Source organism: Lutra lutra, chromosome 1 (genome assembly GCF_902655055.1).
Source record: "Lutra lutra chromosome 1, mLutLut1.2, whole genome shotgun sequence".
Taxonomy (NCBI): domain Eukaryota; kingdom Metazoa; phylum Chordata; class Mammalia; order Carnivora; family Mustelidae; genus Lutra; species Lutra lutra.
Genome location: NC_062278.1, coordinates 10,409,903 through 10,436,604, shown reverse-complemented (window position 1 = coordinate 10,436,604; position 26,702 = coordinate 10,409,903). Strand labels below are relative to the sequence as shown.

The window sequence follows — 26,702 nt, the reverse complement described above, 5'->3', positions numbered from 1 at the left end:
TCTCCAATAATTCTCTCCAATATACCTTCTGCTCCCCTCTCCGTTTCCTCTTCTTCTGGAATCCCAATTATTCTAATGTTGTTTCGTCTTATGGTGTCACTTATCTCTCGAATTCTCCCCTCGTGGTCCCGTAGCTGTTTGTCCCTTTTTTGCTCAGCTTCTTTATTCTCTGTCATTTGGTCTTCTATATCGCTAATTCTTTCTTCTGCCTCAGTTATCCTAGCAGTGAGAGCCTCCATTTTTGATTGCACCTCATTAATAGCTTTTTTGATTTCAACTTGGTTAGATTTTAGTTCTTTTATTTCTCCAGAAAGGGCTTTTATATCTCCCGAGAGGGTTGCTTTAATATCTTCCATGCCTTTTTCAAGCCCGGCTAGAACCTTGAGAATCGTCATTCTGAACTCTATATCTGTCATATTACCAATGTCTGTATTGATTAGGTCCCTAGCCTTTGGTACTGCCTCTTGTTCTTTTTTTTGTTGTGAATTTTTCCGTCTTGTCATTTTGTCCAGATAAGAGTTTATGAAGGAGCAAGTAAAATACTAAAAGGGAGGCAGCAACCCCAGGAAAATATGCTTTAGCCAAATCAGAAGAGATCCCAAATTGTGAGCGGGGAGAAAGGGGATAAAAAGGGGTTCAAAAAGAAAAAAGAAAAAAAAAAAGAAACTATTTAAAAAAAGAAAGCCGATAAAGAAAAAATATAAAAAGAGGAAAAAAATATATATATATTAGATAAACTATTTAAAAAATGTTAAAAAAGAAAACGGTAAAAGTTAAAAAAAATTTAGCTGAAGAAGAGAAAAAGAAAAAAAAATTGAAAAAGAAAAAAAAATTAAATTAACTGCAAGGCTAAAAAATCATGGGGAGAAAGCCATGAGTTCCGTGCTTTGCTTTCTTCTCCTCTGGAATTCCGCCGCTCTCCTTGGTATTGAAACTGTACTCCTTGGTAGGTGAACTTGGTCCTGGCTGGGTTTCCCGTTGATCTTCTGGGGGAGGGGCCTGTTGTAGTGATTCTCAAGCGTCTTTGCCCCAGGCGGAGTTGCACCGCCCTTACCTGGGGCCGCGCTGAGTAATCCGCTGGGTTTGCTTTTGGGAGCTTTTGTTCCCTGAGTGCTTTCCTTAGAGTCCAGAGGACAGGAATGAAGATGGCGGCCTCCCGGTCTCTGGCCCGGAGGAGCCGAGACCCCGGGGCCCCACTCCTCAGTGCGCCCTCAGAGAACAGCGCCCAATGACTCCCGTCACCCTGGCCTCCGGCCGCGCTCCGAGCTGACCGGGCCTGCGACCGGTTCAAGGCAACCCCGAGCTGAGAGTCACTCCTCGGCTCTGTCTCTGTAGCCGGCTTCCCTGTTCTAATACCGGTAAGCTCTGCGACACTCAGACATCCCCGATCCTTCTGCGACCCTGCGGGACTTGAGGCCGCGCTGACCCCGCCTGGGCTTCACCCCAGTTAAGCCTCTGGAGCGATGTCCCTCAGCGGAACAGACTTTTAAAAGTCCTGATTTTGTGCTCCGTTGCTCCGCCGCTTGCCGGGAGCCGGCCCCTCCCCCCGCGGTCTATCTTCCCGTCGCTTTGGATTCACTTCTCCGCCAGTCCTACCTTTCAGAAAGTGGTTGATTTTCTGTTTCTAGAATTGCTGTTCTTCTTCTCTTCAATCTCCCGTTGGATTTGTAGGTGTTTGCAATCTTTAGATAAGCTATTTAGCTGATCTCCCGCTACCGGAAGTAGTCTCAGCCTGCTACTCCTCCGCCATCTTGACTCCAAAGACCATAAGTGACTCTTAATCTCACAAAACAAACTGAGGGTTGATGGGGGGAGGGGGTTGGGAGAGGAGGGTGGGGTTATGGATATTGGGGAGGGTATGTGCTATGGTGAGTGCTGTGAAGTGTGTAAACCTGGCGATTCGCAGACCTGTACCCCTGGGGATAAAAATATATGTTTATAAAAAATCAAATTAAAAAAAAAAGAAATATTTGGTTTTTATACTTAATTTTTAAAATAATTATGGTTTCTGAAGAAAGAAACAAAGTGGTTTATTTTGTTCTCTCTTTATCTTACCTTCTACAATTCCTTTAATTTCATTTTCTTTCATGGGATTAAAATGTTTCCACAGATTTTTTTTCCATTTATCTCCTTTTTTTTCTTTTTTTCTTTATATTCCTTTTTAAAAAAATTTTTTTATTTTTTCAGTGTAACAGTATTCATTATTTTTGCACCACACCCAGTGCTCCATGCAATCTGTGCCCTCCCCAATACCCACCACCTGGATCCCCCAACCTCCCACCCCCGCCCCTTCAAAACCCTCAGATTGTTTTTTTTTTAAATTATCATTTTTTAAAATTTATTTTCAGCATAACAGTATTCATTGTTTTTGTACCACACCCAGTGCTCCATGCAATCCGTGCCCTCTCTAATACTCATCACCTCATTCCCCCAACCTCCCACCCCCCCACCTCTTCAAACCCTTCAAATTGCTTTTCAGAGTCCATAGTCTCTCATTGTTCACCTCCCCTTCCAATTTCCCCCAACTCCCTTCTCCTAATTCCCCATGTCCTCCATGCTATTTGTTATGCTCCACAAATAAGTGAAACCATATAATAATTGACTCTCTCTGCTTGACTTATTTCACTCAGCATAATCTCTTCCAGTCCCGTCCATGTTGCTACAAAAGTTGGGTATTCATCCTTTCTGATGGAGGCATCATACTCCATAGTGTATATGGACCACATCTTCCTTATCCATTCATCCGTTGAAGGGCATCTTGGTTCTTTCCACAGTTTGGCGACTGTGGCCATTGCTGTTATAAACATTGGGGTACAGATGGCCCTTCTTTTCACTACATCTGTATCTTTGTGGTAAATACCCAGGAGTGCAATGGCTGGGTCATAGGGAAGCTCTATTTTTAATTTCTTAAGGAATCTCCACAGTGTTCTCCAAAGTGGCTACACCAACTTGCATTCCCACCAACAGTGTAAGAGGGTTCTCCTTTCTCCACATCCCCTCCAACACATGTTGTTTCCTGTCTTGCTAATTTTGGCCATTCTAACTGGTGTAAGGTGGTATCTCAATGTGGTTTTAATTTGAATCTCCCTGATGGCTAGTGATGATGAACATTTTTTCATGTGTCTGATAGCCATTTGTATGTCTTCGTTGGAGAAGTGTCTGTTCATGTCTTCTGCCCATTTTTTGACATGATTATATGCTTTGTGTGTGTTGAGTTTGAGGAGTTCTGGATATCAGCCTTTTGTCTGTACTGTCATTTGCAAATATCTTCTCCCATTCCGTGGGTTGCCTCTTTGTTTTCTTGACTGTTTCCTTTGCTGTGCAGAAGCTTTTGATTTTGATGAAGTCCCAAAAGTTTATTTTGGCTTTTGTTTCCTTTGCTTTGGAGACATATCTTGAAAGAAGTTGCTGTGGCTGATATCGAAGAGATTACTGCCTATGTTCTCCTCTAGAATTCTGATGGATTCCTGTCTCATCATTCCTGAGGTCTTTTATCCATTTTGAGTTTATCTTTGTGTACGGTGTAAGAGAATGGATCCTAGCAAACAGGATCCAACAGAACATTAAAAAGATTATCCACCATGACCAGGTGGGATTCATTCCTGGGCTACAAGGATGGTTCAACATTCACAAATCAATCAATGTGATAGAAAAAATTAATAAGAAAAGAGAGAAGAACCACATGGTCCTCTCAATTGATGCAGAAAAAGCATTTGACAAAATCCAGCATCCGTTCCTGATTAAAACGCTTCAAAGTATAGGGATAGAGGGAACATTCCTCAACTTCATCAAATCTATCTATGAAAAACCCACAGCAAATATCATCCTCAATGGGAAAAAGCTTGCAGCCTTCCCGTTGAGATCAGGAACATGAGAAGGATGCCCACTCTCACAACTCTTGTTCAACATAGTATTAGAAGTCCTAGCAACAGCAATCAGACAACAAAGAGAAATAAAAGGTATCCAGATTGGCAATGAAGAAGTCAAACTCTCTCTCTTTGCAGATGACATGATTCTTTATATGGAAACCCCAAAAGACTCCACCCCCAAACTACTAGAACTCATACAGCAATTCAGTAACGTGGCAGGATACAAAGTCAATGTACAGAAATCAGTGGCTTTCTTATACACTAACAGTAAAATACAGAAAGGGAAATTAGAGAATTGATTCCATTTACTATAGCACCAAGAACCATAAGATACCTGGGAATAAACCTAACCAAAGATGTAAAGATCTGTACTCGAGGAACTAGAGAACACTCATGAAAGAAATTGAAGAAGACACAAAAAGATGGAAGACCATTCCATGCTCTTGGATCGGAAGAATAAACATTGTTAAAATGTCTATATTGCCTAGAGCAATCTATACTTTTAATGCCATTCCAATCAAAATTCCACCGGTATTCTTCAAAGAGCTGGAGCAAATAATCCAAAAATTTGTATGGAACCTCAGATTATTTTTCAGAGTCCATAGTCTCTCATTGTTCACCTCCCCTTCCAATTTCCCTCAACTCCCTTCTCCTCTCCATCTCCCCTTGTCCTCCCTGCTATTTGTTATGCTCCACAAATAAGTGAAACCATATGATAATTGACTTTCTCTGCTTGACTTATTTCACTCAGCATAATCTCTTCCAGTCCCGTCCATGTTGCTACAAAAGTTGGGTATTCATCCTTTCTGATGGAGGCATCATACTCCATAGTGTATATGGACCACATCTTCCTTATCCATTCATCCGTTGAAGGGCATCTTGGTTCTTTCCACAGTTTGGTGACCGTGGCCATTGCTGCTATAAACATTGGGGTACAGATGGCCCTTCTTTTCACTACATCTGTATCTTTGGGGTAAATACCCAGGAGTGTAATGGCAGGGTCATAGGGAAGCTCTATTTTTAATTTCTTAAGGAATCTCCACAGTGTTCTCCAAAGTGGCTGCACCAACTTGCATTCCCACAAAGGAAACAGTCAAAAAAACAAAGAGGCAACCCACGGAATGGGAGAAGATATTTGCAAATGACAGTACAGACAAAAGATTGATATCCAGAACCTATAAAGAACTGAAACTCAACACACACAAAACAGATAATCATATCAAAAAATGGGCAGAAGATATGAACAGACACTTCTCCAATGAAGACATACAAATGGCTATCAGACACATGAAAAAATGTTCATCATCACTAGCCATCAGGGAGATTCAAATTAAAACCACATTGAGATACCACCTTACACCAGTTAGAATGGCCAAATTAGCAAGACAGGAAACAACATGTGTTGGAGAGGATGTGGAGAAAGGGGAATCCACAGATTCTTTGATATTTCATCTTTCAAGAGGTATAGCTTTATCTTCCTGTGAATGTGCCCTAGGCTTATTAACTCATTTCTATCAAATACAATAGGCAGAAATGACAGTGAATTATTTAAAAATACTGGATCACAAAAGGGATGTTATTCGAACTCTCAAACACCCATTCACATGTAGTGAAGTACTGAGACTCCTTGGGGTGCCTGGGTGGCTCAGTGAGTTAACCATCTGCCTTTGGCTCAGGTCATGATCCCAGAGTCCCAGGATCAAGTTCTGCATTGGGCTTCCTGCTCCATGTGGAGCCTGCTTCTCCCTCCTGTTCTGCAGCTCCCCCTGCTCATGCTCTCTCACTCTCTGTCAAATAAATAAATAAAATCTTTTAAAAAATCTTTAAAAAAGAACTGACACTCCTTGCCAATAGCCTTATAAATGAGTCATTTTAAAAGTAGGTTCTTTACTCCTAGTGAAGCCTTCCAATGACTATAGCTCTGGCTGACATCTTGATAGAAACCTCATGAGAAGCTCTGAGTTAGGACCACACAACCAAGCTGTTTCCAAATTCCAGACTCACAGAAACTGTGGAATATTATTTTGTTGCTTTAGCTGCTAAGTTTTCTTTAAGCTGCTACCTTTCTTACTTTATTTGGAGTAATTATTTCTTATTATTTCTTTACTCTCTTAGATATTTGTCTGTTATATATTCTTTTTTTTCTGGTTTGTTTTGTGGGGGCCTCAGCTTATTGATAGTGATGCTATTGGCTAGAAATGCCTGAGGGCACTCACCTGGGCCTGTGGTGAGTTCCTCCCAGGAATTTTTTTTTTTTTTTTTGAACCAATGTTGTCAACAGACTGGCATTTGTAGTTCTTATTATGATTGCAAGATGACCTCAGGAATAGCCATTTAGAAACTTCAAGAAAATAAAGGTGCTGGAGAGCACATGACACTCCTGGGGATACACAGTGAGGACATGAGAAGAAAGAGGGGAGGTGGGGGAAGGAGCGCTGGGGTTGTTTTTTATTGGAGTCAAGGATGAGGGGCTAGGATTTTGCAGGTTCACTCTCTATTGTTGATTAAAACATAAAAGTAGGAATTAAAGTACAGGAAGGGGAAAACAAGTGAGTCTATCAGAGATATCCAAAACAGAGGGAAATTTCATGGGTGGAAAGGGCTGGCTCTTTATTTAGTCCTGTGACTGACAATTTGTTTATTCATGGTAGCCATCTTTGAAGTGGATGTCCTAATCAAAAACTTGAGTTGGGCATTTATGTTACAATAAAAAATCCCAGAATAAAAACCCAGCTGTCAAGTGCTTACAATACATGGTCATTCTAGATTATAACATGCATATTTGACATTGAAATCCACTATAAGTTAGTATTTTCTCTTTTATCACTAATGGATAATGCAAGGAACATAGGACATTTTAACTTTATTTCTTCCTGCTTTTGGTGTTGTTATTGTCATGTATTTTAATGGGGTGCCTAGGTGCCTCAGTTGGCTGAGCATCTAGCTCTTGGTTTCAGCTTAGGTCATGATCTCAGGGTCATGAAGTCCAGTCAATGTAGGGTTCCCCACTCAATAAGGAGTCCCCTCTCCTTCTCCTTTTGTCCCTCCCCCTACTTGCACTCTCTCTCTCTCTCTCTGAATATTTTTCCTACCTATTTTCTTATTCTTTTTTTCTTATTCCTGTCCTGGAATTTTATTACATATATATTAGAACTTTCACCATGTACCATATGTTCTGTTCTGTATGTATTGCTTTAAAAAATATTTTATATACTTATTTGCCAGAGAGAGAATAAGCATAAGCAAGGGAAACAGCAGGTAGAGGGAAAAGCAGACTCCCCACTGAGCAAGGAGCAGGATACAATAATTGATCCCAGGACCCTGGGATCATGATCTGAGCCAAAGGCAGACATTTAACCAACTGAGACACCCACATGTCCCTATGCTTTAAAAAAAATTTTTAGCTCTGTATTTCAGTCTATTTCTTTTGACCTATCTTCTAGTTCACTAATCTTTTCTTTGGCCCTCTCTTGTTTACTGTCAAATTCATTGGTTAAGTTCTTAGTTTCAATTCAAGTATTTTCAGCTGTAGACTGTCTACTTTTTTTTTAATATAGTTTTGAGTTCTCTGCAAAGGGTCTGCATATAGTCATCTAACTTTCTTGCATTTATTAGTCGCATATATTTTGAAGTCTGTATCTGACAACTCCTGGTGGGATTGTTCCTTTTACAGTAAATGTGATTTCTTTTGGTTTTCAGTTATTTGTTCATGTCTTTTGGTGTGCCAACTAATTTCCAATGGAACAGCAAACATTGTGTATAAATAATTGTTCATATAATTTGATTGTTCATATATAAATTGCTCATATAATTGTTATGCTTTGTTATAATTTGTTATGCTTTGGAAAGCAGTTGGGTTTAGAGTAACTTAATCCATGCAGATATTGAAATGGTTAGAATCTGTGTTTCAGTGTTTGTGAGGCTATACTCCCAGGTATAGTTCTTTGAGCATATCGGTAGGAAGCCTGGGCAATTATCAGCATCTCTTTCACATTTTTTTCTTACAGAGCCCTGAACCTAATTTCTGTCTCTGTACTTTGAATGCTAACAAAAAAAAACAAATTTTTTTTTAGCTTCTTAGAATCCCTGAGAAACAGAAAATGACTAGAAGGGAAAAGCAAAAGTAATGCCAAATGTCAGATTCATATCACTTCTCACTTCTTTTCTACTTCCCTTGCTTTCTAGGATACTGGCCCCTTAAGGTTCCTGCTTACCTTGGTTTGATGTCTTCAAATACACACACACTGAAATTTTATTAGTTGTTCCCTATGGGTCTCTTGGTCTGCAACACAGCACTCCAATAATTACTGGAGGCAGAAATCTCTCAAAATCTACTTTCCACATACCAAATGCATAACTCTTCTTAACTTCATGATAGGCAGTCAAATAAACTGAGAATCAGGTCTTTGAAACCCTAAATTATGTTTATGATTTCAGAAAATATATTAATTTAAACTCTGTTTCTGACTTTATTTCTTTACCCCCCCATTTTATTCTTGTTCTTATTTGTTCTATCTTAGTCTGTGTGAGAAATGTGTAAAATGTCCCAAAGTTCAGATTTGAACTCAATGTTGCCAAGAAAATACAAGACAAACATGTAGGGGGATGCCCAGGTGGCTCAGTCAGTTAGACATCTGCCTTTGGCTCAGGTCATGATCGCAGGGTCCTGGGATCGAGTCTCGCATCAGGCTCCCTGCTTGGTGGGGAGCCTGCTTCTCTCTCTCTCTCCCTCTGCCTGCCACGCCCCCTGCTTGTGCTTGTTCACTCTCTCACTCTTTCTCTGACAAATAAATAAATAAATAAATAAATAAATAAATAAAATATTTTTTAAAAAAAGGTAAACATGTAGGGTCAATGACTATTAAACAATGTGACCTGACCCCCAGGCTGTCCATGACTTTTGAGAGGGTTTTTTTTGTTGTTGTTTTTTTTTTGGAGCCATTCTTTACACTTTAAGTTCAGGCAGTACCTAGAGAGGTGGTATCCTGTGAGCTCTTAGTTTTTGCCTACTTTATGATATTCTCATTTGTCACCATTTGTGACCATTTGATTTTGAATCACAGTTATGGTGTCTTCAGATCGACACATACAGAAACTCAGAACTGTACCCTTTATTTTTATTTTTTATTTTTTTAAAGATTTTATTTATTTATTTGACAGAGAGATCACAAGCAGGCAGAGAGGCAGGCAGAGAGAGAGGAGGAAGCAGGCTCCCCGCTGAGCAGAGATCCCGATGTGGGACTCGATCCCAGGACCTTGAGATCATGACCTGAGCCGAAGGCAGTGGCTTAACCCAGTGAGTCACCCAGGCATCCAAGAGGCACTAAGCTTTTTAAGATGTTGGGAATAGAGGAAAATCTTCCATTGAAAGCATTTCTTTACACAAACTGCAGGAGTCATTGTTAAGACAAGATGGGAAGAGCCTAATCGGCTGGTCTGAAAGAACTACCTGTTAAATGGTAAAGTACAGTATGTTTCAAAGTGACAAGCCTAAGAGCTGAAAATGACTCTTTGATCTTTAAAACCCTCATAGACGGGGCACCTGGGTGGCTCAGTGGGTTAAAGCCTCTGCTTTCGGCTCAGGTCATGATCCCAGGGTCCTGGGATCAAGCCCCTCATCGGGCTCTCTGCTCAACGGGAGCCTGCTTCCTCCTCTCTCTCTGCCTGCTTCTCTGCCTACTTGTGATCTCTCTATCAAATAAATAAATAAAATCTTAAAAAAAAAACCCTCATAGACAGGGGCAGTGTACTTGCAGATCTATATTTATGTATTTAAATATTGGGAGAAAATCCAAGCAGAATCTCCGGACTGCAGGAGTTTGTGGTTTAGACAAAGAGGCCAGGGAGAAGGCAATTACATCAAACCTTTTACAACATAAAGCAAGCTTTCTTCCCTCCTTGCTAACCAATGAGCTGGGATCTTGCTAAGGGCTTGTTTTTTAAGTGGGTCTTAAACAGATCATTACACAGACATGAGGTATTTGTGAAGAAAGAAAAAAACAATTGAAACCAAAAGAAAGACTGTTTTGTTTCTACATTCAAATTGTGGTTATTGCCACCTTCTTTTATTTTTACTATCTCCCACTTCTCAGGGCCACCCACATGCACATATCCCCCTCCTTAGTATTTAAATCATTAACCACATGTGGAGAGTTAATCTATGGACAACGTAGCCATTTCCTCTGTTTCATGGAGCAGCTAGAGAGTGTTCATAAATAAGTTCAGGGACATCATCAGGGCTTTAAGGATGGTTTGTTGTGAAAAGACATTCAAATGAATTCAAATAAGTATGCTGTTGCCCCCATAGATACTTTCATTCCTATTAGCATGTTGGTGTTTTTTCTTCCTCTGACTAAAGGATCTGGTTATATAAGAATGATAGGCACTGGAATGTGGGATCTGAGCTGTGGTTCCAGTAGCAGCCACTTACTCTTTTACTTGGTTCCCATGATGACCATAGGTATATATTTGTCACATGAAATATTGGATCATGGGACCAGAGACACTGATTCAAAATTGAGTTTTGATCTCATAACAGTCTACTTGAACCAAGTTCTATGAAGATGATTAAATAAATACACCTATATGTACCCCTAAACTAAGAAACAATATAACAATATCTCAGAATCTGTTTCTCCCTCACCCACCAAGTGTAACCAAGTATCCTGAATTTTGTGTTAAAGTGTTCCCTTAATTTTCTCATAACACCAGTGTATGCATACTTAAAATATTTCGCTTGCTTTTGAATGTCATATAAATAGAATTATACCCTGTACATTCCTCTGATTTTTCTCCCTATAATTTATTTTGCTACATGTAATTATAGTCCATTCACTTTCATCTTGATATGCTATTCCAGTAAGACTATGACACAGTTTATTTAGCCATCTTCTATTGTGGACATATGGGTTGTTTCTAGTTTTTGCTATGACAATTAATGCTGTGCTGCTGTAAGCATTTGAAATCATTTCTTGGTGCATATGAAGACTCTATTGAATAGTTTGCTAGTGGTGGACTCGCTGGGACTAAGTGTAAGGATGTGTTCAGTTTTTAAGTGTAATGTCAAATTGTTTTCCAGAGTGGTTATGCCACTCTGCAACTCCAGAGAGGTTATTTATACTTCCACCTACAAAGTAGGAGAGTTGTAGTGACTCATTCTCTCTAACATTTTCTATTGTCTTCATTTTTTTTTTTTTGCCAAACATACTTATAGTTTATAATAATTAGATGAAACAGATATTTTCATTTGTACCTCACAGGTGTAGAATTTGAGGCTTAGGAATGTCAAGTCATTCAATTAGGTTTAAGGAGCATAGATTCTGGAAATGTCTTATGTATAAGGAGATCATATCACTCAAAACCAATGTATAGAAAACCAGCTTAATGGCCAGTTTTCTTCAAATCCACCTTTTTGAAGATTTTGCATCTGTTTGGAAACTGTTCTTGTGAAACTAAATACAAAGCAATATAACTAAATAAAATTAAATAAAAAAGAGTAACCAATATTGGTTAAAATTTGAGAAAAGGATCTTTAGAAAAACTAGCTAAAAAGTCCCCCATTTACTTACAAAGGAAGAAAGGATACCCAGATTTAAAGCAAACAAACAAACAAACAAACAAAACCCCTCACATTATCTACAAAGCACTGCAAAATTGATAGCTACCTATCAAAGCCTTTTAAAAAAAGTCAGAAATGCCCTTAGACATATTCAGCAGTTAGAAAAACAAGATGGCAGACAAGGATGGGACATGCAAGGAAGGCAAAAACTCTGCAGCTGGGTTAAATTTTAAGGTAATTTGACTATCAGGCAAAGTGGTTTTTGACAAACTGACCTATGAAATTTTGGGTTGTTACAAGTGTTAGGGCAGAATTAGGGATGAGCTAGCAGTGGACACATGGGACCATTCATCCTGGTAGATTCTGGAGGAGTTACACTACCTCCTCTCACTTCTTCACTACTTTGCAGCCCCTGAACAACCACAAGGGCACCTGATAAACTGGAACGAATCAGAGTTTGGGGGAAGAGAAAGCACCTCTTCCTCCAGTCAGAGCTTCTGACCAAGGTAACCATTTATGTGTGCATGCCACTTAAAATTAAGTTTGCCTTGGTGACAGAAAACCCCACGTATAGGTGGCTTAAGTGAAATGCAAATGTTTAGTTTTCTTTCATGTAGATGCATCCAGACGTAGGCAGTTCAGGTAGGATGGAGACTCCATGAAGACATTGCACCAGGCTCCTAATGTCATCCACCTTTTGTAGCTCTCTTCCACTGACCATCACCTCATTCTAGGCAACAAGGCTGGGGAATGGATGAAGAAGAAGGGGCAGCATATGCATATCTACTCTCTGTTAAGTAGTTTCTCTGGAAGTTGCCTCCATTTAAATAACATTGGCCAGATGTTTGTCATATGGGATGCCAAGCTATAAGGAAGGTTGGGAGGTACAGTCTTTCTTCCAGGCAGTCATTTGCCCAAGGGAATCTTTACTAAAGAAAGCAGATATTGGGGTTTTGGCCTTCTAAAATTCATTAATGAAAGGAATGCACAAGTATTTCAGCTCTATAAATCCTGTTGTTATTGCAGGTTTTAACATGCAGACCATTCTGTTTGACAACCAAAGTCAAGGCACGCACAGACTTTGTGAAATCCTCCCTCCATCCTTGGGGGCCAGCTGATCGGCATAGGGAGAAGGTGAAGCTGACATTTAGGCCTAGCTCTGGGTTTGCCTGCCCATGGGCAATGAGGCCACAGGGAGGGGAAATCCCTCACCTTCCAAAGTAAGGAATGAGAACATGGTAGGAGGATAGTTCAAGGTACCACCCCCTAGTTTTGCAGTATCAGATCTAGATCACAGAATACTTGTTGGAGAATGGAATACTACTTTCTTACTAAACCATGTATGTGGCTGTCAAGTAGAATTCTTAGCAAACAAGGGAGGTCAACCTTTTTTGGCTACTGCAACTTCGGTTTCTACCTGGGTGTATTCTGCATTGTTGGAAGAAATCTTTTTTTTTTTTTTTTTTTTAAGATTTTGTTTATTTATTTGACAGACAGAGATCACAAGTAGGCAGAGAGGCAGGCAGAGAAATAGAGGGGGAAGCAGGCTCCCTGCCGAGCAGAGAGCCTGATGTGGGGCTCCATCCCAGGACCCTGGGATTGTGACCTGAGCTGAAGGCAGAGGTTTTAAACCACTGAGCCACCCAGGAACCCCTGTTGGAAGAAATCTTGAAGATCATGTACTGCATCTGCCTCTTCCCTTGACCCACCATGAGACAGGGGTCTCTGTTTACCTCTCCCCAGACTTCTGTTTCTAGGACTGTCAACTTCATTGTTATTCCTCAGACCTAAAACCTTGATGATATCCTCAATTCCTTTCTCTCCCACACATCATATTTAATTCATCAGCATAGCCTGGTGGCTCTACTTTGAAAATAGATTCAGAATCCAACCACTCCTTACCTCCTTTTTTGCAATAATCTCCTACCTTGAGCGACCAGATGAGTTGGTGAATGGGAGCTGAAATCCAGCCCTGCTCTACTCATTGAACTGTGTGCTTTGCTCCAGGGCTGCATCTGTTTGACAGAATAAACCTTGCCAGCATCTTGATCTTGGACTTCCAGCCACCAGGATAGTCAGACAATACATTTCTGTTGTTGCTAGCCATTCAGTTGTGGTATTTTGTTACAACAATCCTTGGAAATGAATATACCAACTGATAAACAATATGTTACTGTTGATTTGTTTGGGGTCTGCCTCCCCCAGTAGGAGGGGAAGACTGCTGTTCACTGCCAAAGAATAAATTTTTGATGAAAGGCAACCATTTTGTAAGGAAGACACTGAAGCTTTGAATTGTCTGTAGAAACCCTCCCATAATTGTTAAAGTGAGGGAAGAAAGTGGCCCCATACCACTATTTATAATAACAAATAATCATACTTTGTTTGCATATAAGACTTTTCATCTTCAAAACACTTTCAAAACATTAATTAATCTTTACAATAGCATCAAGGAAATCGAAACAAGAGAGAATTTGAGGTATGTAAAACTTAATTACTGATATTAAAATTTGGCACACAACAAACACTCCTCCTTTTGGGGCAGTAAACACATTCTGTGTCATCTTCTCTCCCTTTGAAAATGTAAGCCGGGATCTTAATTCTAGAATATGTCAGGAAGGAGACAAGGCTATCCCTGAGAAACTGTAAGGGATAGAGTATAGTATTTATGCATCAGAGAGAGGGGGGCATTTGCTCACTTTGGAGTTACCTTAGGATTCTGGGATCTAGAATTCTGAGACACCACTTAAAGTGGGGGTGGGGAAGCATATGGAGTGGGCTGCTTTTGAACAAAGATATAGGGAATTCCATCAGGTCAAAAGATAAAGATCAACAAATGGTCCACAAACCTTCAAAAAAAAAATGGTGGCAGCTTTTTAGCATCCAGAGCCACATTTGGATACTTTTTGGTCAGAACTTTATTAGCATCATCTGGAAATAAAGGGTGAAGGAAAACTTGGCTTTGAAAAAAGACAGTGGACCCAAAGTGACTGAGCAACATGGAGCTACTTCTAGAAATCTGAATCTTTGGATTGTCTTGGCTGGAAGGGGCAGAGATTGGATGCTCATGCACTTAGTGGGAGGGGAGCACAGAGAATGCTTTACACCAGTGCTTTACTTTGACTGCTGCTGGCTTGCTATTCTAGCAAGGACTCCTGCCTCATCATTTCCTAAACATGCCTTGTGTGTAGTGACTTCCTTCCAAAGAGCACAGTATGAAAAGGGGAGTGAGGATTGAAGGATACTTTACAGAAGAGAACCTGACAAACACTTCTACCCTCTGATCAAGGTCAATGCCAACAGTCATAAATCATGTTGATAGCATGTACCCTTGATAAAATACAATAAAAATAGCATGTTATCTCTATGGTCTTCTTCCTCAAAATCCATAACCCCAGTCTAATCATGAGGAAAAAATGGCAGACAAATTCCCATAGAGGGGTGTCCTACAACGTGCCTGACTAGTACCTTTAAAGATCCTCATAAACAGGGGCACCTGGGTGGCTCAGTGGGTTAAAGCCTCTGCCTTCGGCTCAGGTCACGATCTCAGGGTCCTGGGATCGAGCCCCGCATCGGGCTCTCTGCTCTGCAGGGAGCCTGCTTCCTCCTCTCTCTCTCTCTGCCTGCCTCTCTGCCTACTTGTGATCTCTCTCTGTCAAATAAATAAATAAAATCTTTAAAAAAAAAAAGATCCTCATAAACAAGGGAAGTCTAAGAAAATGTCACAGCCAAGAAGAGCTTAAGGAAACGTGACAATTAAATGTAGTACACTATCTTGAAACAGAAAAAGGACATTAGCTGAAAACTAAGGAAATCTGAATAAACTGTGGACATCAGTTAACAATAAGGTATCAACATGGGCTCATAAGTTGTTGCAAATGCACCATACTATATTTAAGATGTTAGTCACAGGGGAAATTGGGTGCTGGTAGAGGGGCTGTTGGAGGGTGTGGGGGAGATGGAAACTCTAAATAGTATCTGCTCAACTTCTCTGTAAATCCAAAACTATCTTAAAAAATAAAAACAGTTTCTTCATTAAAAATAAATAGATGAAGGGCAGAATCGAGAAGCTGTGGAAGACTAGGGTTGTGTCTTCCACTCAGACCTCACAGGGTCTGCCTGACACAGTCATGCAGGGAAGAGGATTTTCACTTGGAACTCTCCATGATCTTGAGCATTGAGAAAGGGTGAACAATTTCTTTGGAAACCCTTTGGGCTCCCCATTTTCTGGAAACTCTGATGCACTCATTTCTCCCTTCTGCTTTTAAGACTAGCATTCTTTGAAGGGAAAGACCACTCATGAGGGTTTATTTGAGTCTTTTGTCATCAAGGAGTGTCAGTTTTTCTCAGAGCTTCAGTCTGGAAAATGGTGAAGGGCAAAGAATCATGCACTAGACTGCCGGGCTCAAATCCTGGCTCCTCCACCAGCAGCCATGGGACATGGGCAGATTGCTTAACCTCACAGGACTTCAGTGTCCTTATCTGCAAAATGGGGGTAAAAATGGGATCCTCCCCCTCATTATAGGGTCACTGTAAGAACTGAATAAGCTAGTGTATGTGAAGCACTTAAACCAGAGCCAAGCTTGTAGTAAGCACTTAAATATGTGTTGTTATTTTTAATTCACTCCTCCTCTGGCATGTCTTAAGCACTTCAGAAGGTACTAAGGTACTCTCTGTCACTAAGATCTGGTTTAGAAATCTGCCACAGATAGTGGTCATCAAGCATTTACCTAGCAAGTTTCTGTTTTCTGCTTCTTAGCACATGGCCCATGGAAATCTAATTAGATAAAACCTTTTGAAAGAGCATTCTGGAGGTATCTGTCAAAATGCAAAATCGCTTTGAACTAGCAGTTCCTTTTGAATGTACAAAAATTCAAACATGAGGTCATAAGATATATGCAGAAAACTGTTGTGTAGCAAGACACAGAGGACACCTTCACTGTCTCTCAGTAAGGGGAGGGGTAAATGAATGAGTCCAACCATACACTTTCATGCAGTGTAGTCATTAAAAAGAATGAAGTAGGTCTAACTGCGCTGAAAGACACACATTATATATTAAGTCAAAAGGTGAGCAATGATACATATTGTATGATGTCTTTTTGCATGGATGTGATAAAATATATGGTGTATATTATGGGTATAGAAAAAAGTCTGGAATGGCAAACACCACCCAGTTAGCAGTAATAGCAGGGCATGGATTGGGAGAAGTGGAAAATACTTTAACTTTTTATTTGATGTTGTTTATGTTGTTAATAATGAGCAGTATTACTCTGTGTATTTCCATTTATTGAGTGTGTATTATGTGCCAACATTTTATGCAGAGTTTCATGTGTATTAAGTTATTTAGATCTTCTAACTGATAGCATTAGTGTCTCTTTTATAGGTGAGAAGAGCTAGGCCACTGGTTTAGTTTGTTGCCCAGCGTGAGGCAGAATTGGAACTCAGACCCAGGCAGTTTGGCTCCTGAGAACGTGCTCAGTGGCCCCACTAGGCTCCCTTTCTAAACATATATAACCTGATCCTCCCACCCACCTCCTGCCTCCGCTCATTAACCATGACTTCCCAGGGCCAGTCATTTCTTTTGATCCAACTTGCATGGGTTCCTGACATTCTTTGTGGCCACCCTGCAGAACCATGGGAGACCCTGAGAAGGCAGCAAAAAGAACTGGGAAGGAGGGTTAGCTGGTGGTTTTTGGTCAGGAGGTGATTTGGTTCACATAGTCTCGAGGCTGAAATATGAATAATGTTTGGCCCCGTGGGGTGGTGAGGGAAGACCTTGTAAAAAACTCCCTATCACAGCTCAAAACTGATTCCCATGATTTAAAGAAATGGAGGCTGGGGATGGTGACTGGCCTCCTATTGAATATCCACCCTTTCTACTTTATGTTTGCAAATGTCACGTCTTTCTTTTGAAATATTATTAACATTTAAAAATCATTATTATTTTTTAAATAGACACGAAATATACAGACATTGCTCCTTCATACCCAGAGAGGCAGCACTGGGGTCCTGGGCTTTACCTGGTCCCTCCTGGCCTCAGAAGCCAGGAGATGCAGGATGCACAGGGCAGAGAAGGCACAGATGTCATCCTGAAGCCTGGCGAGCCTATGAAGAGCTCGCTTGAAGATGTTCTGTGTGCTGAAGTGGCTTCACTTGGCTTCCCAGCTCCTCCATTTCAGAAAAAGACAATACCAGTGTGCTATGGTGTCTGTACTTGCCAAACTGTTTATTTGCCATTCACTAGTGATAATATTGGATTTACAGAAGAAACTGTGGTACAAAAAAAGTAAGGACCCAGAGGGTCCTGGGCAGCAGCAGTCCAGCTGCCCTGCCCAGGCTGGGTATGGGGAGTGCTGCCGGCAGCAGCGGGGACAGACACTCTGACTCTGAGCAGTGGACTACACACAACGGAGTGCCTGCTCTCCTGCCCTGTCTGGAAACACCTTGGACAGGGGCTTAGAGGAGTGGTGTTCTCTCATAGGGTATCTGGTTTAAAACTCGAGATTGACAGTTCCCTTTAGGGAAGTATTCAATATGTCAGTACCAGGGAGAAAGAAAGCACACACAAATTTCCAGGATGCTTTGTGAACAGATCCAGTAACTGCTACACAAATAGACACTAGGTGGGGCCTGTCCAAGTAGGACTGCAATTCCCATTGTTACTTTTTCAATAGATGTGTTTTACTGTCATTTCAATTTGGAAGTTTATTTTTTCCATTGATTTTTATACATCCAGAATAGCACAAATAACCAACAGTTCTTTTTCTTTTTCTTTTTTTTTTTGCACATTCATTTCCCCTAGAACAAAAAGTGAACTTAAAAAAAAAAAAAATGGAACCATGCTATTAGCTCTTTACAAAAGTGAATAAAAAGTAGCTCATCTTTAATTCTAAAATAAACAAAGTAGAAAGAAGCATTTTTTGTCTACAGTATTTAGCAAACATAAGAAAAAGTCCTTAGAAACACACACAAAAAAATTGAAAAAAAGTTATTACAGGTATTAACAATATTTTATAATGAAGCTTAAAATCTATTTACATACATAAATACAATTAACTTTGTTGATGCAACTCTTCTGGAAAGAAAAAAAAATGCCAAATGATCAGCCTCATCAATACTGATCTGGCTAAAGGGAGGGGAAAAACTCCAAACAGACAAACAAACAAAACCCCAAACGACTGTATACTGTAGGTAAACAAAAAGACATTTTGTTCAAATGTGAAAAAAAAAAGTTTTTTGAGATTATTAACTGATTTTTCATGTATAAAAGACCCCAAACATGTTGTACCCCAGAAAACAAAACCACCAAAAACAAAAATTGCCAGGATGGAATGTCCTAAGGAAGCAGGCCTTTCAGGACAGAAACCTGCAACCCTAAACTGCAGGACATTTGAGTGAAACCATTCATTTCCTTTCCAATCAGAGCATTTCTGTTTATCTGCACAGAAATGTGAGGCAGCAGAAAGGCTGTCTATTAACTCACTGATTGTAATTTGTCCAGGAAGGCTTCTGTTGCTGCACTTGGACAGCAAGCAGATCCAAAATGGTTGGCAATGTCTCTGTACTTCTGGAAGAAACCCATGATGAGCAGGAGAAAGGCTGACTCACCATGTTCCTTTATGTAAAGTGAGGAGACCTGCAGCTCCTCGTGTTCTGGACACTTGGTGTGAAGTTGGGGGTGTGTGTGCTGTCTCCTTATATAAAGCAAGAGAATGGAGGAAGGAGGAGAGGTTTGATGGAGGGAGAAGAGAAACAGAGGGAAATATTAAGGGGCCAGCAGAAGAAAGAAATATAAGTCATATAAGAAATATAGTGAGAAAAACCAAAAAGAATTAAAATACATGTCCATGTTGAAATTATAAATAAAGGCATGAACAAGCAGTAGAAATGGCTTAATCTTTCTTCTCTTGGACGAATGCTTCCAGATACATCCAGTTATTACATTATTGGCTTAAGGGTCTCCTTGATTAAAGGACCACCTTAATTTACCTGAAGGCAATGAATACAATTTTTCCGCTGGAGGGGAACATTAAGTGTAATGTGAGACCTATCTCCAAAACACTAAAGTTTGATTTAATTTTTTCTGTAATGATTAAGTACTAATATGCTGGTAAGGGTCTGTGAAACTCTGACTAGCCAAACCAGTGGGACTCCAACGAAGTGACAAGCCCTCCTCATACATGCCTTTGAGAGTGAAGATTCAATGTGAAGCATTGTCTGATCCCCTTTCTAGGGCATTAGGCTGGTTTTGAGTTGGAATATCTTCAGGTACCAGAAATGAACTGAAAAATATAATTTTTTTCCTTCATTTTCCCCCAACGTTTTGTCAGGTCAGATATGGCAACATGTGTTGAGAACACTTAGGTTCGATTTGGGGTCAAGGGGCCAAAGGTCCTTTCCAAAAATAAAAATTGTCAATTTGCTGACATTTAAGGATAATTTTGCTGCAAAAATGTAATACAGAATAAAACATTAAATTGAATCATGGAGAGATAATCATGTCTAAAATGAAAATGAATATATTCTGAATTTCTCCAAGATCTGTTTTAGCTCTTTTCTAGATAAGAATGACCTGACAACACAAACTGCTTTACTCTTTCTTACCAAAGTGCTACTGCATCTGTGTAAAACAAATAATCAATATATATATATAAGAAAACTCAAAAACAAGTTGTTTTAAATAAGACCAGCTGTTTTGCTGCCTGCAGCCAAAGATCTTTCTAATTTGAATCCTTAAATTTATAAAATAAAAATCAAACACTGTTCTGAAGTCCTGCTTTCAAATACTCTTCAGAGTTGACCTGAAATCATTTCAACTAATTTAAGAGGTACATTAAATAACAACCAGATCATTTTGAGCACACATATGTGAAAATCAGCAGTTAGTATTTATGAGTTGTACAACAACTGCATTCTGACCAAATTCTCCAATAAAAATTTACAGTGACATTGGATACTTTTGAATTGTAGCCATGGGCAGCTGTGACATGAATCTTTCCTGTCATGCTGATGCACAGATAAAAGTGCACATACCCCATTAGGTAGGGTCTCAGCCTGGTGAAAGCAATGCAAAGATGGATGCTGAATGAGCAGCTTAGGATGGAGTCTGGCACAGGGGGGATGATGCTTTCCTATGTGACTCCATGGAAGCACACAGAGGAAAACTGTCCTGTTCAGGTCTGCTTCCAAGCCACCCTATGAAAATTCAGCTGGAGACCTTCAGGCACCAAAGACACCAGGTCTAGTTTCTTCCACTCCCAGCCTTGGGGAACAGCCACAAGTTTTGTTCTGAATCAATGAACAGGTACTGTATCAAATAGAAGTATTTTCTTGGAGCTAAAAAGTCTGAATTCTGGATTCAGATGATCTCCTTACTACTCCAGAAGGGAGCAGTTAAGAAACCCATAAATCCATTCTTTCGGTTCCCATGTGGATACTGCTCTTCCACATAGCTTACTTTGGATTCAATGGTTACAAAGCACATCTAGAATTATCAAGCCCATGGAGGGAGCAAACCCCTAGGCAGAAAATAAATCCTCTCCAGAGGTGCAATCATTGGCATCTATCTGAACCTCCTGGAACCAGATTTGACCTCCGCTGTTGGAAGGGAGGGAGTCAGGTATGAGACCCTTTGTTGAGCTTGGCAGAAAATTCCATACTTCAGATCCTTCAAGTGACCCTCAGCATCTAAAAAGCATTAAAAACATTGCTGCATTAGCTACCAACTCGTTTGATTAACATGAAAGGGAGTTTAATGTAAACAATATTTAGATAACCAAGTCATCACATTGCTCATCCTTTTTTTCCAGCCTTCTTCAATGTGATACATTTAACTTTGGCTACTATCAAAAACAAAAATGTAGTACTTGATATTTTTCTTCTTAATATAAGTACATTTAAATAATAAAAAAGTATCAACACATAAGTAAGTGTCTAAACAACAAGATACATAAATATCTAGGGATTCCTTGTGGGAATACAGTAGTTGAAAATGACCCAAAGCTGTAGTTGTTTCTCAAAAGAACAACTACACGAAAGTCCAAAAGAAAAGTTAAATAAAACTTACAGAAAAAAGGAATCATATTTCTTTCAAATTGTCAAAGCAAGAAAGAAGCAAGCTCAATTTTTTAATATATATATATATAAAAATAAAAAACACCCCAAATGCAAATATGCACTTTGCAATTTATAAGGTGCTGGAAAAGAAAACTAAAAAATACAAATTAGATACCAAACAAGAGGAGTTGCATTCCCCGCCCCCACCCCAACCAAAATTCCACTCTTTGGAATAAACAACTTGGTTAAAAAGTGAAGTCAAGGGTATAAAATCTTTCTTTTATTCACAGCATCGCTAAATCAGAAGCATTCACAGTTTCCCTCTGGGAATCTTCCTGTTTGCCTTACGACGCGTCCACGTGGTGGTGAAGCGGACACCCTCCTGCTGGGTCAGGTTCGGAAAAGGTGAGCCGGGCCCACAGCAATGGCGCTCCGCATGGCCTCGGGGGCGCAGGTGGCCAGGGGGCCCGAATGCCCAAGGGCCGGGGAGGGGGTGGGCGAGGGCGCGGAGCAGAGCGAGATCCCAGAACCCAGTTGGCAGGGGCGCGCCCCTTCCCCAGCGCCGGCCGCGGACCCCATACCCGCGGGCTCTCCAGAGCAAAGGCTGGGCCTGGGCAGGGGCGCTCCTCCCACTCGGCCGCCGCGGGGCCCTCAGTAGGGCCGCCACACAGCCTCTTCAAGGCGCGCAGCGGGCGCCATGTTGGTGGGCGAGTTGCTGTGGCTGCCCTCAGCCTCCACCACGTCGCTTTGGTTCGGGAGGCTGGGGTTGAGCAGCGCCGAGCCCGTGGAGGCGTTGGTGCATGGTGGCAGGATGCGCGGCGGCGAACGCTCGCCACCCACCATGGAGAACTGGTAGGAGCCAGCCGAGGCGCCGTAGTACAGGTGGTAGGAGGGCGAGCTGGCCTGGAAGGGGCCACCCTGTGCCTGCGACGACCCAGGGTAGGGCGGCGGCAGGTACGTGTGGTAGCGCGTGGCTGAGCTCATGGCCGACATGCCAATGCCAATGCCCGACGTGACGGGCGTCGGGGAGTAGGTGAAGGCTCCGGGGTAGTGCATGCGAGGGTCTGAGATGGAGGGCAGCGCAGGGAACTGGCGTGGGTCGCCGAAGGCCGTCAGGTCGGGGGCCGCTGTGGGGGCGGGCGAGAAAAGATTGTGAGGTGGGAGATGGGACCCGGGGAGGCCATGGTCCTCCCGCCTGCGGCCCGCCCGCGGCCCGCCCGCGGCCCGCCCACAGCCCGCCCACAGGAGGATTACCCAGAATGCTGCTGCCCCGGAAGCCAAGGGGGCTGCCTACCCAGCATGCTAGTGGGCAGGGAGGTGGTGTGGTGGTCTGCGGTGACAGAGGGTAGTAACTCGGGGAGTCACGGAATGTAAGGTGGGGTAGGCTACAATGTCATTACAATATAATAGGATGTAATACAGTGTAACATAACACACACTATATATAAATATAATACCTGTAATATCGAGGTAATGACAGGGTTGGAAAACCCACCTTTTCGACGCCACCAGTTTTTGTATGGCCCCCAAGGTGAGAACGAGTTACTTTTCTAAATGGTTGAAAAAAGTGAAAAGAAGGATAGTATTTTCTGACGTGAAAATTATGTGAAATTCACATATCCGTTGCCCTGCATGAAGTTTCACTGGAATGAGCCTCACTCCTGTTAGGAATTCTCCTAGCTGCTGATGAACGACCACTGCAGAGTGGAGTCGTCATGACACAGACAAACCGTGGGACCCGGGAAGCCTAAAATATTAAGTATCTGGTTCTTTACGGAAAAATTTTGCCAGTCGTCTATAATCAATATATTAATATGCCAATATTAATATAAATGTAATCTGTGATATTAATATAATTATAACAATATGTAACTTATAAAATTATATGATAGTAATGAGATGGATGCATCCGTAGATTAATATCAATAGAATATATCATATATAATATGATACTGTTTTATAATTTTAATATGTAATAACATTATAATACAGCATACATAATATTTAGGTTGAATCACAGGAAACTGCTGTTTCTGTAGGTTTCAAACAATTAAAAATTGCCAGTTTCTTATGATTCTACCTAATGCATGCCATAGTAGTGACTGTGAGTGATTGTCAGTGAGTATCAATACCACTCTTCCTCCCCTCTCATGTGTCTTTAGACTACTTCCACATTTTTAGAAAAATAGGACCTCAGTGTCACCTGGTATTCCCTCAAGTGCTTCACTGATTTGTTAACACAAATGGCTGCAGGGCTTTGATTTATCCACTCCATTTTCCCACATGTTTAAGTTTTACCAGGAATGGCAAAACTTTGTCTATAAAACTCACTTTGTTAGGATTCTGTATTTCTGGTCTCAGAAACTGGCTTTGGCCTTCATTGCATCCTTCTGCATTTTTCTTTACCATAGACTGCCCTTGGGAATATTTTTCTTTACCATAGCTGCCCTTGGGAACTACTAGGGGCTTTGGGTGCCAGGAAGTGTTCCTTGTGTCCTGTAGATCAGTTTCTCAGCAGTGGTACTGTTGACATTTTGGGCCAGATATATATTTGTTGGGGGTGTGGGGAGCTGTCCCTTCCATTGCAGTATGTTTGGGAGCATTCTTAGCTTCTGCCTACCAAATGTCCGTAGCGCTCCCACACCCCGCATTGTGACAACTAACATTGTCTCCAGACACTGCCAAATGTTCTGGGGGCAGGGTGAAGGGGGGCAACCATCCCCCACTCTCCGACTGAGAACCACCATGTAGATGTAGGATGGTATCCTGTTCCTCAGAGTTATTAATCAAATGACTGGGCCAGGGCTGTAGTCTTTATAGCAGCAAACCCAAAAGATAGCAGAGGCAAAATTAAATGTTTTAAAATTTTTAAGCTACCAAATCAACATACAAAGTAAGTCCAAGCTCAGGATGGCATGTAGTCTGTGTCCTTTTGTGTTCAGGCCCATAGAGAAACTTGACAGAGCCAAGAGTTTGCTCTGAAAGGAAAGCTACCAGGGTGGATTAATCTGTATTTGGAAGGCATCCGGGGTTGATCTGCTTCCTCATATTTCAAGCCTATTATTCCAGCAGGGAGAGCTAGTGTTCTCATTCTCTTTCTGCCTTTCTCTCTCTCTCTCTTCCACTCTCTCATCCCCCCTCTCTTTCTCCCTCTCTCCCCCTTCTCCCCCTCCCTTCTCCCCTTTCCCTCTTTCCAAACTCCTCTATAAATTTGGGGTGAATGTGATGAGGAGGTATATACCCCTCATCAGAGAGGTAATTAAAGTTTATAGAAACAACCAAAGTCTGTGCCCAATCTCTGTGCTAATGAGGAAACCAGGAGTCTGACTTTCAAACAAACACTCCTGTTAATCTTTTCAAAGCCAGTCAGACATGCGGGCAGGGAAAACGTTGTAAACTGACAGTGGTTCTGGGGCTGCCCTTCCATGGCCACACTCTAGCTCGTCCTGAAGCCAGGCCGCACCTCATTCCACACAGTTTGTCCCTGGCCACTTACTGGGGCCGTCTGTGAGCAAGCTCTGTGTCACTTGTTTTTGCTCACCCAGAGAGCTGTGACAGGAAGCTTGACTCCATTTTTCCAGTTAGATTTCTATAGTCTAGGGAGAAGCTGAGGTAGGAGGAAGAGCATTAGGCAAATACAATCAATTTGTTGGCATCTGATGCAAGACTCTGGACACAAATTAATGACTCCGCCCAGTATTCCTCTTGCTTCATTTGCCCTGAGACAAAAAGGTGAATCCACTGGAAAAGGAATGAAAGGTCACCCTGTTTCATGGCGATGTCTGGACATGCTCTGCCAGTCTGTTCCAACGACTACGTGGTAATGTGGTGATGGTACCAAGTTACCGTAATCCCCAGTGAGTCCATGGCTGGTCACGGACATAAGTAATGCAATGATGTTATGGTCTCAGCTGTCAGAGGAAAATAGTTCTTTCACTTGTGGGCAGAGTATCTGAAAGATCCTCAATACTGCCCGTGATTCTCCTGTCTCCACCGCACCACTGGACAAAAGTTAGCTTTCTCTCCCCACACATTTTGATAATAAAAGATCTTTGGCCCTCTAGATATGTTCTGATTCAAATGATCTATTCAAATATTTGTTTCCATTTTTATGTCTCATCTGACATTTCCTGCTGAGCCCCACTGTCATGCACCATTCACCCCATCATTGCCCATTTGTCCTTTGGGCTGGCCCGGTGTCCCCTTATTCCATAATGGGTGGGGGTGGAGACCCCAGATAGTCACAGGGAGCTTTTAAAGAGTAGGAAATCTGCGGATTAGGAGGTTCAGGTATTTTAGTTGGAAATGTTTCCCCACTGATATTTGCCACGACAGCTCAAGTGTTTGCTCCACAGCTTGACGTGGATGAAAGCTGCCCCACTCCAGCCCCTCCCACTGCCCCCAAAGGATTAAACAGCTTGAGCAGATAATGGCAGCCTTAAAAGGATCTTTTGCATGACTCAGATTAATGCATGCTGTCTGTCGCCCAGGTTGGCAGCTAAACATTAATTTTTTTAAAGAAAAAAAAAAAAAAAAGGAAAACCTCCAGATGACATCTCTTTTCAGACAAGGTGTGGAGACTGTCTGCAAAGGAGAAAGAGAAAAAGAGTGTGCAAGTCCCACGTGCAGAAGGAAGTCCAGGTGGGGCTGGGGGTGGGGAGAGGGGCTGAACACAGAGCTCTGGGGCGGGATTAAAAGGAAAAGCAGGAGCAGAGCAGTGTCAAGTTTTCAAAGCTGGCAGCCGGGGCAGCCACTTTGCTTTCATGTGTCGCAACCCCCTACTGCCCCCAGGCATATGACAAGGTTTTTCAGGCCCGCACTCCAGGCTTGATTTCTCAGAGGGAGATCTGCCAAGTTGAAGAGCAGTCTCCCATGCCTTTCTCTGCCACCGGGGAAAGCTCATCTGTAATTCTCTCCCGCCCTCCCTCTAAGACAGGGAAGGATAATTCTAGGGTGCTGAAATGGGACGTGGTTTTTGTGTACTTCACACCCTCACACCATAAAATGTCCTTCCCCCACTCCTTGGGTAATTGAGGTCCCGGTTTTTCAGAAGCCTTAACAGCAACACGGGACTTGGGAGCACACATTACCCATTCCCTTTAAAAAAAAGAAAAGTCACCCTCACATCTGAACACTGGTCAGTTCGAGCGGCTGCCCCCTGAGGGCTCTTGAAACCATAAGGTGCGGATCTTGGGTGGCGACCAAGTCAAAAGTCTTACGTA

At 41.7% G+C, this 26,702-nt stretch overlaps 1 protein-coding gene across 9 annotated transcripts in view; it reads right to left on the bottom strand.

Annotated features, from left to right (window-relative positions):
- Positions 1-18,109: 18,109 nt before the first annotated feature.
- Positions 18,110-26,702, bottom strand: part of RUNX1 (RUNX family transcription factor 1) — a 263,629-nt gene continuing 255,036 nt past the window's right edge. For all 9 annotated transcript variants that reach the window (XM_047720321.1, XM_047720355.1, XM_047720364.1 and 6 more), the window contains one exon: positions 18,110-22,607. In XM_047720321.1, coding sequence (XP_047576277.1) covers positions 22,132-22,607 — 476 coding nt within the window. In that variant the 3' untranslated portion in view covers positions 18,110-22,131. The remainder of the gene's footprint in view (positions 22,608-26,702) is intronic.